This window comes from Spea bombifrons, chromosome 5 (assembly GCF_027358695.1).
Source record: "Spea bombifrons isolate aSpeBom1 chromosome 5, aSpeBom1.2.pri, whole genome shotgun sequence".
Classification (NCBI taxonomy): domain Eukaryota; kingdom Metazoa; phylum Chordata; class Amphibia; order Anura; family Pelobatidae; genus Spea; species Spea bombifrons.
In genome coordinates, this window is record NC_071091.1 from 33293289 (window position 1) to 33311395 (window position 18107).

The following is an 18107-nucleotide window of genomic DNA, read 5'->3' on the forward strand; positions in this document are numbered from 1 at the left end:
AATAAGCAAATAAACGTGCTTTGTGTTAGGAGAAACGAAATATGCTAACAAGAATATGCAAGCTTTGTAGTTGTTTTACAGGACAGAAATCTGCCTTTTTTCCTATGAATATATTTTACCTGCCTCTATTTGGCTGCTCTTTGCATAACAGAAAAATAAAATGTATTTTTTTTTTTTTACAAAGCCAATACTCTTTAAATTGGCTGCTCTGAGACCTGCAATGTTTGTTTTTTATGTGTTTTTGTGCCTTATGTTTTTGTACAGTAATTTTTTAAATAAATCAGAGCTGTTTTGTATAGTTCTATTAAAGTTTGTAAATTATAAAGAATCTGTAAAATAAATGCTGTATGCTTCTTTATTACTGGGGGAAAAGGTGTTTCTACTGATGTATTTTTGCAGGCATGAAAGCCAAGTCCATTCAGCTCAGAAGCTGTTTATAATAAAGTTATTTTCCACTCCATGTCTAGGCTGTCATTTGGCATTTATCAGATCCTGTGCGTTTTAGGGCGATGAGGGGACAGTATGATGGCTGTAGAAGAACAAGAAATCGTCAAATGAGATGTGTGTGGGGTGAACAAATATGCAGGTCGTAGCATGCTTCCGGTGTTAATAGAAAAGCATCATGGGGTGAGGTTGATATGTTGTAGGTTATATATTAGAGGTCAATATCAACCAGGGGCTGGCTCAATTAACTGGAACATTCCTTTGGTTGCTGAAGCGGTAACATCACTGTTTCAGCTTGGCCCAACGGTTGATCCAAACATCCCATGAGCTGAACCTTTTAATTCCGTAACCTGGCCAAATATATATATGCATTAAGGAAAAATAAAGGTGTTGATTCAATAGACTACTTTTCTTCTTTTCAAACAGACTTGTAAGTTACGTTTGGGAAAACTATATGTGCAGTTTGAAAGCCATGAAAAGCTCATCTTCCAGTTGAGAGTGATGCATTTGTTGGCTAGTGTTTTGTTGTTGACATGATGTTCTGGTGCTTACATCAAGTTTCAAAAAAAATAGTCATAAAGTAGATATACAAGATGCCATCAATTTTGGATTCTCCCCCTTTACCCTGTGCTGTGTCCCCTCTTCCTGTAAAGATTCTGTCTGAGGGAAGTCTGGTGGATTGGCCGTTCTAAGACGACCAGACGACAATAGTTCGGATCCGCTACTACGAGACAGATTGGTAATAGAAGTTCTATTACCAAAGTATCTGCTGGGGTCACTGACACAATGTTGCAAGGCAGGAAGAAAGTTATATATATTATGAGAAAATATGGAAATCATTTTTATCCTGGCTTTCATAAAATATTGTATTGCTCTACTTTATACTTCCATTCCCAATGTTCTTGCTGTTTTGTATGTTATAATACTGCACCTTGCTGAAGACCTTGACTATGCGTATTTGTCCGAAGCTGTATTTGGTCAAATCAAGTAGCTAGAAATCGTCACTAGATCGGTTTGTGGCTTTTGCCGACATTAAAAGGCCTAGTATTGTTGGCATGCTCCATTTAAGCAGAAGGTACATTTTACCTGAGTTTTCATATCTTGGGCAAAAACAGCAGATGTCCCTACCTGTAGATTTTCCAAGCAGCTATTCCTGCTTGATAATTTATTTTCCCTTGTAATCTGCACAACCATGTGAGAGGTAGTTCCTCCTCCTCCTTGGGTGGTCTCCTGAGAGCTGCCTGGTCAGTTTGTTGGTATATGTGCCCTTGAATGGTCTCCTCTCCCTTCTCTTGAGGTAATCCAGGAGGAGATTCCAAAAAAGGCTTACTCAAAGTCTAAGCAATTGGTTGTTCCCTGTGCAAGAATCCTCTTGCACGGGGAACGAGTGATTCCAAATCCAAAGTCCGTTCTTCCTGTTACAGAAGCAGAGATGACACTACTAGTGGAATTTTGAAATGGTCCATTTCCAAGATCTAGAATACTTTTAAGCTGTTTAGGAGCCAGATGTCTGCTTCTCCAGCCGTGGCTGTTCCATTTGCTTCAAGGGATTTTTTCCATAAGTTGGATCCCGCCTCTTCTGCTTCTGAGTATCCCTCTCTATAAAGCTATGGCTACAGCAGGTTAAGGATGATCTATTTATAACCAACCAAAAAATTATGGGGCGCAGATATATATGAGGGGAAAAAAACAAAACCAATATGGTGTAGAATGTAAAACCAATTATGTGTGAATTTAATGTTGCACTCACAAATAGAATAGATGATTCGGACCCATCTAAGTTGAATGCAAAAGTGTCTTTAATAATCTTCGTTGACTATTTAGTCCGTGCACCCAAAAAGTGCTTGAAGAGTGTCAATAAAAAGTCCACCGGTTTTGAAGTGTAGAATAATCCAACACTTCTACTGAAGAAGCCAAGTCGGTGAAACACGTTTAGAAGGATCTTTCTTGGATTATTCTACATAAATTCACACATAACAATTGGTTTTACATTCTACACCATATTGGTTTTGTTTTTTTTCCCTCATATGTATCTGCGCCCCATAATTTTTTGGTTAGTTTGAATTTCTACACCCTGAAGAGGAGTGTTCGTTTTTGGGCTGCTGCAGTCCTATTTGGGAAGTATTATTTGTATTATTTGTTTACTTTACTACACAGCACGTGATTTTAGGTTTATTCACGTTTCTTGATCTATTTATAAGACTTGGAAATTGGGAGATTTGCTATACTCTTGCAGATGTCTTGGCTGCAGTGTACTTTCTTTTGCAACTCAACTATTGAATCCATCTGTATGGTGGACAGGTTTATGCCTTAACTGTTGTGGCTCACAGAGCTCCCTAGCTAAAATCTTGGTCAACTGAGTCTGCCTCCAAGGATAGACTGTGCGGTATTCCATTTCTTTGCCATGATTTATTTGGTACAGATCTGGAAGATTTATTGGAGAGTACCTCAGTAAGTTCTGGTTACCAGTGTTAACACCCTCACAGGTTTAAATCAACATCCTTTCATCTTTCAAGAAATCAAGAGTCAAGTAAATCCTTCAGATTGTATAAAGACAAGCCTCACACACGTAGAGGGTGGTTCTCCAAGGCTAAACCAGAGGGAAATCTTTAGTACCCACTAGGTCCAGCATCAGACCTCCTGTGGGAGGAAGATTTCTTCTTTTTGTTCCAGTCTGGGGGGGTCCATCTCCACAGATCATTGGGTATTAGACATTGTTCAACCCAATTGAATTTCCAGAGGTTCCAGCAGATTTGTGGCTTCTTCCCTGCCTCTAGACAGTCTCAAGGCTAAAATTTTCAAAAACTTCCTTTTGGCTGTCATCGGCTTCTCAAGTCTTTACCAATAAGTAGTGGCTTATATGAAACATCAAGGAATTCAGGTGATACCATACCTAGGCTGTTGGCTTCTGGCTGCTCATTCATTGACCACCATTCAGTCCCAGGTCAGCAGTACTATTCAGATGTTACAGGATTTCGGCTGGATAGTGAATCTTCCTAGCTACTTTCCTCCCTGAAACTTACCTTCTTCGGAACAGTCATAGACACTACTCTGCAACAAGCCTTCCTTCCACTGGAGAAAGTATGTTGTCTTCAGGACTTAACCAGGTATCTCACGAGTCTACCCTCCAGCTCCATCAGACTATGGTGATGTCAGCAGCCAAGATATCTGTTTCCTGGGCTCTGGCTCAGCCATGTCCCCTACAGACATCTCTCTGGATGGAAGGGCTCTAAGCTCCTTTCTCCCATAGCGTTTCCCTGACATAATATCTACATAAGACCTTTTTAGTGCTGGCTACATCTTCATCATTTAACCAGAGGTCTGTCTTGACGGGTTCCACGCTGGACAGTAATCGCCATTTCCACTTCTTTTTAAAGTCATCAGGAACATGAGAAGAGTGTGGTATGTGGATCTGACACAGATGTCAATTTTTCCACCTCAACGACTTCCAGATCCTCCATCCTAAATCCATCTCCAGCACTTTTCAACCTAATTGAAAGGGCTCTCTTACTAAACCATGGGCTCGCACCTGGAGTTGTTGACATTCTTCTGGAAAGTATATGAGAAAGTTAGAGGAAGAGATATGCTGCCATCTGAAGTCTCTAGTTAGGATTTTTAAAGAATCTGTGTCCATCTACTATGCGTGATGCTGCCCTTAGCAGCTTTCTGGACGTTGATTTGGCCTCTCATCAAGAGGTCTTACTTTGCCTCCCTTTGTCTCCTCACATTGAAGGGGGCATTCCTGGTGACGTTTACTTCAAGCCCTGTCTTCTCGCCTTCCATTCTTGGATGACAGCGTGGTGCTGTGCTTACCTCTGGAATTTCTCCCCAAGAGGATTTCTGTTTTCCCTACTACTTAGGGCATTACCAACCTTCTGTCCAACAACTAAAAGTACGAAGGTACATTCCTTAAGAGAGCACTTCTGATTTATCTGGAAAGGACTTAGTTTTGTAAATCCACCAACCAACACAATTGTGTTCCCTTCCAATAAAATGTCCTTTTGCATACTTTGTTGCCTTTTTTTATTACACTGAGTGGGCAGTGGAGCTGTTTTTATTAATTTCTTGCCCTACCTGGAGGAGGAGGAGCTACATCTTACTTGTTAGGGCTGCTACAGGATCCAAGGAGAATACATTCCCAGGTAAGATTTTAATATTTAATTATAATTTCCTGGTAGCATATATTTGCCGTCTCAATAAAAGTTTTTATGGCATTCATTTTTGGCTTGGTCTTGGTTATTACACTGGGGTAAAGGGAGTTGGTTCCAGCTTTATAGGCTATGATAGGTCATTCTATCCAGATAAGGCAGGTTATCTACTTCTGCATGCTGCTGGGAAAAGACAAGGTTACATTAATGATTTTGTGTTCCCTGTAAATAGTTTGCCATTGTAACGAATTGAATTTCAAGGGGACTAATACATTTAGAAATCTGAGTGAAGCAAATACTATCCCTGAGCTGGAGAACGTGTATGGTGGTCTCTGTTTTATAATTATTATTATTATGTTTTATTTATTTGGGCCAACAATTTAACACAGTTAAACTTTCATTAATATATTTGAAAACATACACTTTATGGAGAGTCAGTTTCCCAATTTGCTATGTTTTCAGATTTGAGTTAAAGGTAAAAGGTTAGTGAAAAGTTAAATTACACCCTATGTAGCCTATGTAACTCTTTGAAACTGAGGTATCAGATATGATTTTGTAGTTTTCCAATGTTAAATGTCTTATCTAAACATTGTGTGGATTTCATTTGGCTTTCCTACAAGAAAAAAGAAATCCCTGGAATTATATTATATTATAAAGGCATGATCTTTATATGAATCAGTGTAAGAATAACTGGATCAAAGTGTATACTGAGTAATGTTTTTTTTACGAAAATCAATGTGTAACTAGGGTTGGTCCTTTTCGTGAATGTGCACATGACAAAACAAAAACACATTTGAACATGGCTTCTCATAAAATCTTAAAGGGACCATAATGTCTATTTTCTTTTACAGAAAACAGTGAGGCAAACTATTACTTCAAAATTTGCTTTTGAATGAATATAATAAACTTATTTTATGGAATCTGCGGCTCACCAGGTTACTTGCTATTGATCGATTGTAAGATTTTAAGATAAGGTTATGCCAACAGTAAATTTCTGGTCACACTACACTAATGTTCAAAAATTGTCAAGAGTTGCAGTTTCATTCCTTTACCGCAATTTTTACTTTTACATGGTGTGCAGGTCACTATTATTACCTTAAATGATGGAAAGCAATATGGCTCGAAATGAACAAATAACGGGGGCTCTGGAGATTGAGAATGTAATGACATTATTTCATTAGGCTTCTCCTTTGTGGGAAGAAAGGGTCACAGGCCTCTTTGAAGCTATCAGTGATAACTTAAGCATGCTTCAAGCAAGGGTGGGGTGGAATTGTCCCCTGAGCTGGTCCAAAATTGCCCACTCTTGGAGGAAGGATCGCAATAGGGAGGGGGTTAGATAAGGGTGGCTGCTCGCATAGTGTATGAGCACCTATAAGGAAAGGGTCTGGGCAAAGTAAGTGTGTAATTTGTGTCATAGAGGGAGGACATTTCAGTGTGTTAGTGTAAGTATGTGTGCTAGTGTGTAGGTTAGTTACTGAGGGGATTGGCAATGGACCAGGGGGCCACTCAGGTGTACCTGCCCCCATCCCGGGCAGAAAGGTGCCAGTCCTCCCCTGGCTTCAAGGTATGTAGTTTTTGGCAAAGCTATGTGAACTCCTGGCCCCTCCTGTATTTATATCACTTGAGCAATAAAAAGAAATGCCACAGTGGTGAGGGAATCTGTTCCCTGGCAACCTGCAAAGCCCCAAATATTGACATTTACCTATTCAATGCATGACTCCTAACCTAAATACGCATTTTTACAATTTCTTTGGTACAGTGTTATTTTTTCTGCTTGGCATTGTCCCTCAATAGATTTTGTACTGAAATACAATGAAATACATATATTATTTTCCTAGGAGTCTCTCAACAAAGCAGAGCTGTCACATCGGATAAAACCTCCTTACATTAATCACTGGAGCGCTGAACACTGTATTTGTTGTGGAATTGTTTTATCAGTAGCAAAGCAGCTATTACAATATTTGTATAACTAATTTCCCTACAATTGCTTTTCTATTCTGTATATCATCTTTGCCTGCACGCACCTGACTATTTCCTGCATATATTATAAACAACAGGTGCTTTACAATCTTTACTTTAGGTGCTTTACAAAGAAACAAGGAAAAAAATAAATTCAAATTTCAAATGCAGAAATAAGACAAGAACTGTTGGGTGGGAGATATCATATTGGACAAAAAAGCCCCCCCCCCTTTTCATTGTTAAGGGGCCCACATTAGCACAGTAAAAAAAAGTCACCATTCACTATAGTTTAGATACCCTTGATAATAATCCTATTGGCTGTTCCAAACGGTGATAGTGAGACAACATCATACAATGACATAACTAAACATACTCTTACATAACTAAATCATGGGTTGCATGCCCTGGTTTTCCAATCACTTCCATCTCTACTTCCATGCACAAAATCAAAGCGAACAGGTGATCCAAACTGTGGAGGCCACAGTGGAGCCGAGTCCCCAATCTTCATCTTCTGGGGCTACACTCCCTGAAGGGATATGCAGCCCCTAACTTCACCCCCAGGCAGAAGGGTGTGCGGGATCTTCTAGGATCTCCGCGAGAGGAGAGCCACCGAAGTCTTCACGTCCACTACGTAACGAGAAAGTCTTCAAAGGAGGAGTGGGGCCAGAAGGCACACACCACTCCCCCCACGAATACAGGACAGAGTCTTCGGGGACCCAGTTCCAATGTGTCTTCAGGTGACCCAATGGTGCTTAACTCAAGTCTGATACAATTGCCAGTGAGTGTATCACTCAGTGAGTTTATCTGGTAAGATAAAAAAAAAAATCCCCTTCCACCACAAGCCATAGGCCAGGGCAATTTAAGGGTGGGTATAAAAAAAAGTGCATCAAGAGGAGATCCAAGGTGAATATAGTGTACTTATTGTACCCGTGCAAAGTGAGAAAAAAAGTTGACTAGTGATCAACTAGTATCCATGGAAAATACGTCTCTACAATCCTCACGAAGCATAACTATAACAAACAGTGGATCCACCATTGTTTTATTACAGGGCCATCTTTAGTCAGAGCCATGTCCTCCCCTACATGATGCCTGTCCCCTCCATGTGCCATCACCCAGTATATGTAGTCCTCTGATTGGCCCAGAGTGAGGCTATATAAACCAATTAAAGTGGATGGACAATCAAAATCTCAATCTCAGTCTGTGTGTGCTGGGAGCTGTGATATGCTGATGGAGCCCACTGTGAGCCAATCAAAGTGGTGTTTACATACAGCCTTATTCTGAGAAGCAGGTTTCTAGAAGCCCAAGGGGGAAGAATATGCAAGAGTTATGGCAGTGCGAGGTAAGATTGTGATTATTATTATTTATATAGCGCAATCATATTCCACAGTGGGTTAACAAAACATGACAAGAAGTGCCTCATGTGAGTTTACAGAAACAAGTGGTGAGGGGGCCATACTCAAGTGACTACACTGGTCACTGCTTAAAGGAGCGGTATCTCAAATTGTTTCGAAAATAGCAAAAGGTGTCTGTATTTGCAACAATATGCTGGGCTCCTTGTTGGCACTTATGGCATCAGCTCAGGCTAATGCCGCTAGTGTCCGAAGTCTGGAAAGGAAGGGCGTCAAAGAAGTGTAATGAACACTTGTGTACGTTTTCCTGCTCTACTGCTTCTTGTGACAACAATCATTGGAGAAAAAAGTGAAAGTTACCCTTTAGGGGTAATTATATGGATTGCCAAACAAAAACTGCAGGCTATGGTTAGTTTTAACAACCACTACCACAGTAGTGACAACCACAGTTTTCATTTAAGGGGTTAAAAAAATGAGGGTGAATAGATAAATAAGAAGGAAAGGAATCTAATGAGGAAAGAGTGAGAGTTCAATAAGGAAGAAGTTTTTTTTTTCTTTCCCCTCGTGAGAAGGCCCTCATAATCAACACCATCAATTGCCAATGTTAAAGCTTTGGGGTTGGAAAAGGTTTCTATTTTGGTTAACTTAAACTTGATGTTTAATCTTTTAATAGTGCTCTAAATCGGAATGTTTAATGGCAACTGAGATTACGGAGGTTTCTTTTGTGTTTACTGGTATAATGAATGATGTGATATTACTTGTCTGTACTTTGATTATCACGCACCAATAAATTATAGAAAAAAAAACAGAAGGAAGAGGTATAAAATAAGAGAGATAGTGGCTGCAAAGGGCAAAGAGAGAAGGGAGGAAGAAAAGGGAAATAAAGATAGAGTGAGAAACACTGCTTTAGTGGCCAAGGCATTGGAAGCCACATACTAACGCACCCTATCTGTACCACCAGTGGTCCCTCTATTTTTGCGCGTGATCACTGTCTGCCCCATCTTAATATTATTTTGGAAAAAACTGGCCATTATTAATGGTCATTAATTAGGGATGGCAGGGAGTTACCCTGGAACCATACCAGAATACTGAAAATGCTCCAAAGTATTGAACTGCTTTAAACTCCTAACTTTATAGACAATTTAACATTCTATTAATAGGTGTAATTTTCAGAAATAGGTCTGCTGTAAGCCTGCGCACAATACAGAATCTGCAAGAGGCTCCAATGTTTTGTGTACTGGAAATAAATGACACTAACTGGGGCTATTTTGATCCGGCTACACTGCGGTTAAATCAGTCTTAGTGACAGAAGTATGCAGTTACATACATTTAAAGGCGCTACTAAAACAATCCGACGACCATACACTGCTTTATATATATATATATATATATATATATATATATATATATATATATTTGCTAAATTGTTATTAACAGAATGTAGACTCATACATAAAAATATATGTGAAATTACAACATTTTATTATTTACACTGAATAGTTGGATAGTTCGTTTTCTAGTGTTTCACCCTTCACCTGAGCATAATCTAAATGATATATAGGAATGCGCTGTCCATTGTTCAATTGTAATATGACTTCCTGAAGAGACCACCTGTGAGGAAGACATAAATATAGTGTTACATATAGATTAATATCTTGTAAAATACAAAGAGAACATCAAATTCAATAAAGCTGTTTTTATTTCATAAATCTATCTATCTATCTATCTATCTATCTATCTATCTATCTATCTATCTATCTATCTATATATACACACGCTTGAAGCGGGAGAGGTCCCTCAAAGGTCAAGGAATAATCAGGTTCCTCAGTCCTCCCCAATCTGGCCCTGTTTATTTATAATTAAATTAACTTAAAAATGTATGTAGTATAGAGGTATAAGAATAGGAATTCTGGACGTGACAGCTTCTATTTAGTTTGAATGTTACCATGGTATGCGCTTGCTTTGTTTGTTTGTCTGGTGCGAAAATTGCCCCAGAGCCCCCCAACTTCACAACTTGTTTGCACCTTTTTTGCACCCTTCTTCCTGGCAGACATATGTAAACACACTTACACAAATTACACACAGGTACACATTCATCCTAACACACACTCCATTTCACCCACATACACGCTCACACACACACACAATTACACATCCATGCTCACACACACATAATTACACATCCATGCTCATACACAAGTACACATCCATGCTCATACACACTCAATTACACATCCATGCTCACCCACACAATTACACATCTATGCTGACACACACACAATTACACATCCATGCCCACATACATATATATACATATATACAAACACATTTACACATTTAAGCCCCTGCTTACCTCTCACCGCTCCAGCAGCTTTATCTCTGGTTCACTGCGGGGTCACGTGACATCACCCTGATACGCTCCTGTCTCCCCGTGTGGGTTCAAAATAGTTTAGGAAGGGCCCTTCAAGCCTGGATCGTCCAGGTCAGACGGGCCCTTTCTAAACTATTTTGAACTGGTACGTAGAGACAAAAACAGGGGGTCGCACCGGGCCCTTTAGAGGCACGGGCCTTGTCGCAGCTGCAACCCCTGTAGTGACCCCAGTGAACTTGATCTGTTAGCAGGACCATTTGGTAGTGGTTGTCACATTTTAACAGGACATTTCCTGTAAACTTCTGAAAGGATACCCTACGTGCTTATAAGGATTTACTCCGATAAATGCTCCATTTTGGGTTTCTTGAATGAACAACCAGAGCAGCCAGTACTTATCATGCTCACTTATATTTAGGAGTAAAAGACATTTTCAAGGACTGTAACAAACTTCTATTGTTCTCATTTAAGTAAAAGGAAAGGGGTCTTCACAGCGAGTCCTTTATTACCAGTTTCAGAGCTTGACAGGCGCTTTACGATGTATAATTAAAATCAGTGATTCTTCTTTACAATGAATTGTGCCTTATACAGAGCAAGCTCAGCCCTTCTTGTTGGGTAAACTTGTCAGTGTTGATGTTTCTTAATGAATAGTGAAGTGAGCAAGTTAAAAACCATAACTCTCCTGCAAACTCTCCCAACAACTCTTCCTTAAGTAAACAAGTCCATATGAAGGCCCAGCCCCTGGGAACTGGCATTCAAGAAAACTTTTCATATTAACTTTACAATATATAGGGGCATCTCTGGTCATCTTGCAAATAATATTTTCATGTGAACGTAGCCATGGTAATAGAAATGACAAATTAATTGTGGGGTATTTGGGCCATAAATCATCCCTGTATGGGTGAAATTTAAAATTTAAAAGTCTACACCTTTTGTACACGCACCTGCTATTTAAATTTTCTTTGATTGACGTGGTATAGAGATATCCAGCTGATATGGTTCCTGACACCGGTATCTTGATCTGCAAATAAAGAATAATAATATTAATAATATTATATATATATATATATATATATATATATAGCTTGACCCTACTCCAAAAGCCTGTACAATGCAGGGAACAATACAGACCTACAATTAAGTTTGTAAAATGACACTAAGCACTTTATTCCAAAGTGACTGTTTTATGGAACACCCTTCAAGGTTGTTAATAAATTCCTGTAGCGTGACATCGGCTTCTATTCTCAGAATTTACCTTTGTGCAAACTATGTAAGAGTTTGGAGGATTCATGTGCCTCTGCAGGAGTGGAGATTAGGAATGAATCTACCCCAGGTACAAGAGCACTCATTATTCTCAGACCCAGACCAGTTGTACTGGATGTTTCAAGGTTGAAATGTGGTGACCAGATGTAACTACAACAATCTCATAATACATATTTTTATATATACATATACAGTATATGCACACGCACACACATATTTATATTATATTTTTGTATGCCATATCTTCTCCAGTCCTGAGGCTTCTGTGTCCATATTCAAAGCTCACCATAAATCTTGTTATAACAAGTAGTAGGAAACCATAACGTGCAATTAATTTAAAATGAAAAGCTCCCCCGGCTTTTTGCATTGCATTAGTCACCCCCTGCCAGCTCCAGCTCACACAAGCCTCCTATTGTTTTCGTTGAAGCACTTTCTTGCCAGTGATTGACTGCTTTAAGGCATAGGAGGGGATGCTCAGCAAATGAGTGGGTCTTTCTTTTTTTTTTAACCAAAGTCATGAATGCACACGGCATGATGTCACTATAAGTCATGCAGAGTTATCTGCAATAATAAGGCCTTAATAGAGGAATTAAACTTTTGTATCCTCCATTAAGCACCGTTGTTATTCCACTGCTACATTTTCCTTTTGTAAGGTCATTTCTCCTTTGCTATGTTTTGTAGGGTGCTATATGAATCATAATGCGCTGTTGACTATGTAAATAAAACGTATAATTATGATTTTGTAGTGGCTGCGCTGAAACATACTGCTGCCAGTGAGTAATAGAATCACTATTATTTGACATTCCAAAGCACTTACCTAAACAAGCTTGACTAACACAATTCCTGAGCTGTACATATATCATCTGTATTAAAAGGTAAGAATCCTGAAAACCTGTGGAGACGTGCTAATAAAACATAGGACTATGTACTGTAGCAACTGAACACCAAATAGCAGCCCATCCTGAACCACTGCAGTTGCAGAGGGCTATCTTACTGTCTGTTCACATGATCTTAGCATGATCGTTTGGAAATTCCCTTAAACCAACCATCTTGATTCAGTCTAACAGCCAACGTCCACCATGCAGTCAATTACTACTCAAGTGAGTGAAAGAACACAAAGGTTTTTTTGTTGTTGTTTTTTTTAAGGAGGAACCAGTGATTTACATTCAATTGTAAAGGAAGTTGGAGACAGCTTCAGAACGTCCGTTCTTTAGCAATGTACCTGAGCATTGGTTGGGCTAACACGATTGTGTTTGTCTGTTAACCGGAGATAGTGGACTTTAAGAGGTGGTGCTCCTAGGACTTCTAGAGCTTCGGTTTGACTCTTGAGTTTCTCGACAGCAGACAAGTAATACTCCTTGCTGGCAAATGTTTCTGAAAAGAAATAAAACTATGATATGCATATATATTCTCACAATAAGCAATCTTCAAAAAGGACTAAGTAGATAATGGACAGTACTTCCAACATCACAGAAAGAGCTGGTGAGATCTGCCCATATTGAGTTGCTATTTCTTCCTTGTCGTTATACAAGGGTATCTATCTTACTGCCTCATGATTAACAAGAAAAAGATCACCTTGGAAATCATATTAGTTTTCCTCTAGATATATTTTGCTGACCACCCTATAAACAGCTTGCACTTTAGTTGGACAGCTCAGATACCACATAGTCTAAGATGCTAGAACAGAGGGACATCAGTAGTAGAAAGAAGGATAGCTCGATTTCTCTTCCAAAGCGGAACTGTCCTTCTAAATAGGGATGATTGAGGTGCATGCTACTTTCTATACTTATCGTGTATAACAAAAAGCATAATTAAGTATTTCCTTTTTGTGGAGGCCAAAATGTACACTTTACAGGTCATTTAATAAAATTGTATTTTTATTTCAATACAGCTATACAGGAAGTAGCTACTGGGTGAAGGTAGTATAGAACAAGACACATTCTTTGTTCAGCCATGTGGTTTTCAGGGTAGTTTTTAGCATTAAACCTTTCTTTCTACTTACTCTGCATAAAATAATACATAAGGGCACATCCTCCTCCAGACACCACTCCTAGATAAAGGGCCATTTGTTGCAGATTTTTCAAAGGGATTGGCATGTTTCCTGAAAAAACAAAACACAGATGTGCATTCCTTCATTGTCAACAATTTTCAAGGTGTTATTGCCATAAAGGTGGTGTAAAGGCTTGTTATTTTAATTCTGCTTGTAAGGTTTTGTTGACAGCGAACTGCTTCGCTTCACTGTGACCATACCTACATACCTGCATGTTCTATTAATTCACGGTAGCGGAATTCATTACTTTTATGAGGGCCACCAAAATGTCATATTTAACACAAAGATTCTTTGTTCTAGGGGAAACTCCAGTTATGAAGACTTGTCCTACGCTTGATAAAACCCAATACCAAGTAATAATGCTTCATTTAAACATACATAACATGGTGGGTTTTATATTGTAGGTCAAAAAAAACAAAACAATTAAAACGTAACTTTTATTAGAATTCCCTGAGAATCGTAAGCTCTAGAAGAACATGGCTATATGCAGAAATACAGGTCTCCATTTAAAATCATTTGTAGCAATTTCTCATTACAATCGGTAATGATATAGAGTGTCAGTATTCCTGAATTTTACAAGATTTGAACGGTAGAAAGGGACTTGAGTTAAAAGTAGAAGAAAGAACCAGATAAGTTTGGTCAAAACTTTAGCAGAAAAGGGACTGAAAAAAGAAGAATAAATCTTCCATCTATACTCGCTTTATAGAAAATGCCGACAAGGGTTTCTCCAACTGACTGTTAGCGTCACTGTTTTTTTTTTTTGGGGGGGGGGGTTTAAAGTCACTTCCCACATCTCTACTCCTTCGGTACGTGCAAAATGAACATAAAAATCACACAATGTCAAGTCACTGGCATCAAAATTTAGGCCTTTAAAGCCACACCAGTAGTAGTAGTGACCCTAAGTCAACCACAGGTAGTGTAATAAGTATAAACAGAATTGATTGCCTATGTTTGGCCTTATTTGTGGTCCTAAGGGGACGATGCATGAAACCTCTGTTGTAAAAGCGCCTATAACCGTGAAAGTTATCATGAACTCTCTACAGTAAAAGACACAACTCATCAGCTCTCAATAGAAGTCATCCGATTTTACCAGGACAGGGACTTATGAGAGGATGCCACTAGATGTTCTGGATAAGTCTTAGACATCTCCAATATAAAAATGTGGTGGAATCAACAACACAAACCCATGTGTCCTTTGTTTCTTGAAATTCCAAAAAAATAAACCAGATAAAATGTTAATCCCCTACTCAATCCTAGATCATTTCATCTATGACCGTATTTAAAATGGACATGTCTCACTATTAGAATTCCTTCATTTATTTTTTTTCACAGAACATTAAGAAAATGAAACACAAGCTAAAGTGTCATCAGTGGGGATTAAGCCTACAGAACATTTCACAGACACTTTGCACATCAAGGAGAAAAGCTACAATAATGGAGAAATCAGTGTTTTTAATTAATTTCTAAAATAAGCTAGGAATGTTTATTCTGTTTTATTTTTTTTATCCTATTTGATACCTGAGATCCATACCCTGAAAACAAGAGTACATTAATCATATAGAATAATGCTCATTACATATTACTGGGGAAAACACATCATAAAAACTGACATGAAAGTTACTTTAACAAAGTGAGACTACTACTGCAAAATAAGAAATACGAGTATTTAAAAGAAAGACAGTTTCTGTTGTTTTTGAGAACTCTGACGCAAGGAAACTGTCAATCTGTTTTTTCTAACACATCCGTGTAAGACTGGGAGAAGATATAACAAGCAAGAAAAAAGAAATAATATCAAATATTTCCTGAAGCAAGAAATATCAAATGTATGTAATGTTTGCATGCTTCAGAAAAATATTTACTGAGAAACATACAATAAAAAATTAAAGATATATGAGTTCTTAAAAATAAAGGAGGGACTTTAAGGATTGGTTACAAGGAAATTCCATTCCAGAATATTTGAGCTTAGAGCGAGGTAACTTTTAAAATGTTTTTTTTTGTCTCCAGTTGGTATTTTTGGAAAGGTGTATGTACTAAGATACCTCTCATTTCCTGTAGTTGACACCTGATGGACTACAAGCGCGTGCTGACATCAACCTTTCAGTTGAAACCAGGGGTTAAAGGAACAATATTATCTGCGCCTGTAGATTCCTTCAAATAACACAAGGTCATTTGTGTTGTGTTAAAATGTGTGATTTTGATGTAGTCATACAAGGAGCCACATGCATTATTCTCAAAGCCATTGACTCTAGGGTCAAATAGCATTAATGCAAAATGAAATCCATTAACTGTGATATCAATATGAAAGAACACATTGGGACATATTTGTGTTAATATCACCTGGTATATTGAGTTTGCCCATCAATAGCCAGTTGAGTCATGCTAATTCACTGTCCAAAATGATTTAGACCACACAATGGTATCAGCAAAGTCTTTTTTTCTGCGTGTGTGGTGTGTATCAGCGGTCAGCCATAAAGTGTTACTGTCCATTTGTTTATGTGGCATGGGAAACTAGCAACAGGACAAGTCCTTTTATGCTCCCAAGAACATGCAATACACACCGCCAAGTAATGAAACAGACATCACAGATGCTATAAAACAATTGACACGATGACCCACTGAAAGCTAATAACAACAATATATCTACATAGTTAAACACATCTGCCGTTAAAACACGTTATTGTGACTAATTGGGGCTGTGGAACACTGCAATACACTCATACCCACCAAACATTCTGGGACAAAAGTGGGACTGTCCCTTGTAACTAGGACAAAAGGAAGGTATGCTCTAGGTATTGTCCATTTTTTAGTGACACTCTCTGGAAAATCCTAAGAAATCTCTGCTCTTATTATCCCACAGTTTCTGCATTTTGGAAACAACTTGGTGTCTCCGTCCTTCACCTCCTGACCCACACGCGATAAGGTAACACAATGGAGGATTTCCCCCGGTTATAAATATTTAAACTATTTGGGAATGCAGAAAGACTGTACTAGTAGTTGATACCATGGTGGACTTTCCCATTATTAATGTGACCTAGTTTGTCTCACACAGACAGCATTAAGGAGATTTTTCTGGAAGGCTTGTGCATTGGGGCAACTACTGAAAGCAGAAACACAATTTTTATCATTAGAATCCTCCTATAGAGAAATAGATGCAGACTCACGTATTACTCATAATTACCACTCAGCAATGAGAACACCTGTAGACAAGGGTATATAGCATTCAGATTGGCAATAAACCTTAAAGTACTAAATAACCTCTGTATCAGGAATCACACCATAAGATATCTATTCCAAGGCAGGTTCTTTCAAAGTCATTCTTAGGAAATACCCTTTGACAATGACTAGATGTAAAGTGTCTTTTTTTTTCGGATAAATGCACTTACGGTCGATCTGACTCTAAAGTAATACCATGTAAATCTCTGATAGTGATTAGGCCCTAAAACTGAACCTCTCCAACATTAGCCTTTCCCATCTTACTTGATAATAGTTGTGTCCAAAATCAGTGATAGAGGTGCGTAAGACATTGCCAACCTAACATACAATGTTAATTCACTAAATTAAAGCTTTAGAAAACTGTTTAATAGTTTTATGGTTTGTGTCATAGCACCTCAATTTATACAACACTGCGCCTATCCAAAAGAAAGATGACAGCTTGTGCGGTTTTATCATTACTTAGGACAAGACTGACTTCAGAGGGAAAGGTCTCCAATCAGAGATTATCTAGATCCAAGTGCACTAGCAGGGATCCCCCAATGGAATATACGGGGACAACATGGGTCATTAAATGTCAAAACTTGTTCCACAACAGATTCCTAGTGAAAATCTCAGAAAGTGGATACTCTACAGAGCCAGTGACATGTCATCCCTGTACATATAAACCACAATAACTTCCTGGATTGCAAAATTCAGTACATTCATTCCAAATTGCTCGTCATGTTTTAATTAACCTGAGAAAGCAATTTTGCAAGTGGGTGGGGTGACAATACTTGTACAAATTAATCAACATGAGTGAGACAGAAAAATCTCTTAGCTTAAAGTATCTCCTGTATTTGAACAAAAATCTCCCATGCCTTTTTTCTTATCCACTGGGAAACCAGTAGGTTATAATAATAATAATAGTCATGAAGCAGATATTGCTTAATCCAAATCTTCAGCCCTATCTAGTTTTTCCAGTTGGCAGGCAATGAAATCCAGAGAGACTTTTGTCTGTGTTATGTCAGCCGAAAACCACAATTTCAACTTTAATCCAACTAGTTCCTTTATCGTCAAATTACTCCCAATTAATTTGGAGGTATAAACAGTTTGAATAGCCACACATATTACTGTCATAGGGTACATTGTTCAAAAATGTGTAATCCTAGACTTTTCTAAGTCCAAGGAAAGGGAACTTTCTAATGCAATAATAATAATGATAAGAATAATGATAATAATTGCTGTTTTTCACACCTATATATTTTCAGATTCTAGATGTACCGGCTCTGGCAAGATGGGATATATTGGGTATATGATATATCACAGTTATCACT

At 38.4% G+C, this 18107-nt stretch overlaps 1 protein-coding gene across 1 annotated transcript in view; it reads right to left on the reverse strand.

Annotated features, from left to right (window-relative positions):
• Nucleotides 1-9361: 9361 nt before the first annotated feature.
• The window catches only part of LOC128497242 (cytochrome c oxidase assembly factor 1 homolog), a 44771-nt gene continuing 36025 nt past the window's right edge, over nucleotides 9362-18107 (reverse strand). Inside the window, exons 3-6 of the mRNA XM_053467206.1 lie at nucleotides 13534-13632; nucleotides 12754-12905; nucleotides 11213-11289; nucleotides 9362-9511 (exon numbers count right to left, since the gene is read on the reverse strand). Of these exons, the coding sequence (XP_053323181.1) occupies nucleotides 9388-9511; nucleotides 11213-11289; nucleotides 12754-12905; nucleotides 13534-13627 (447 nt within the window). The 5' untranslated portion in view covers nucleotides 13628-13632 and the 3' untranslated portion in view covers nucleotides 9362-9387. The remainder of the gene's footprint in view (nucleotides 9512-11212; nucleotides 11290-12753; nucleotides 12906-13533; nucleotides 13633-18107) is intronic.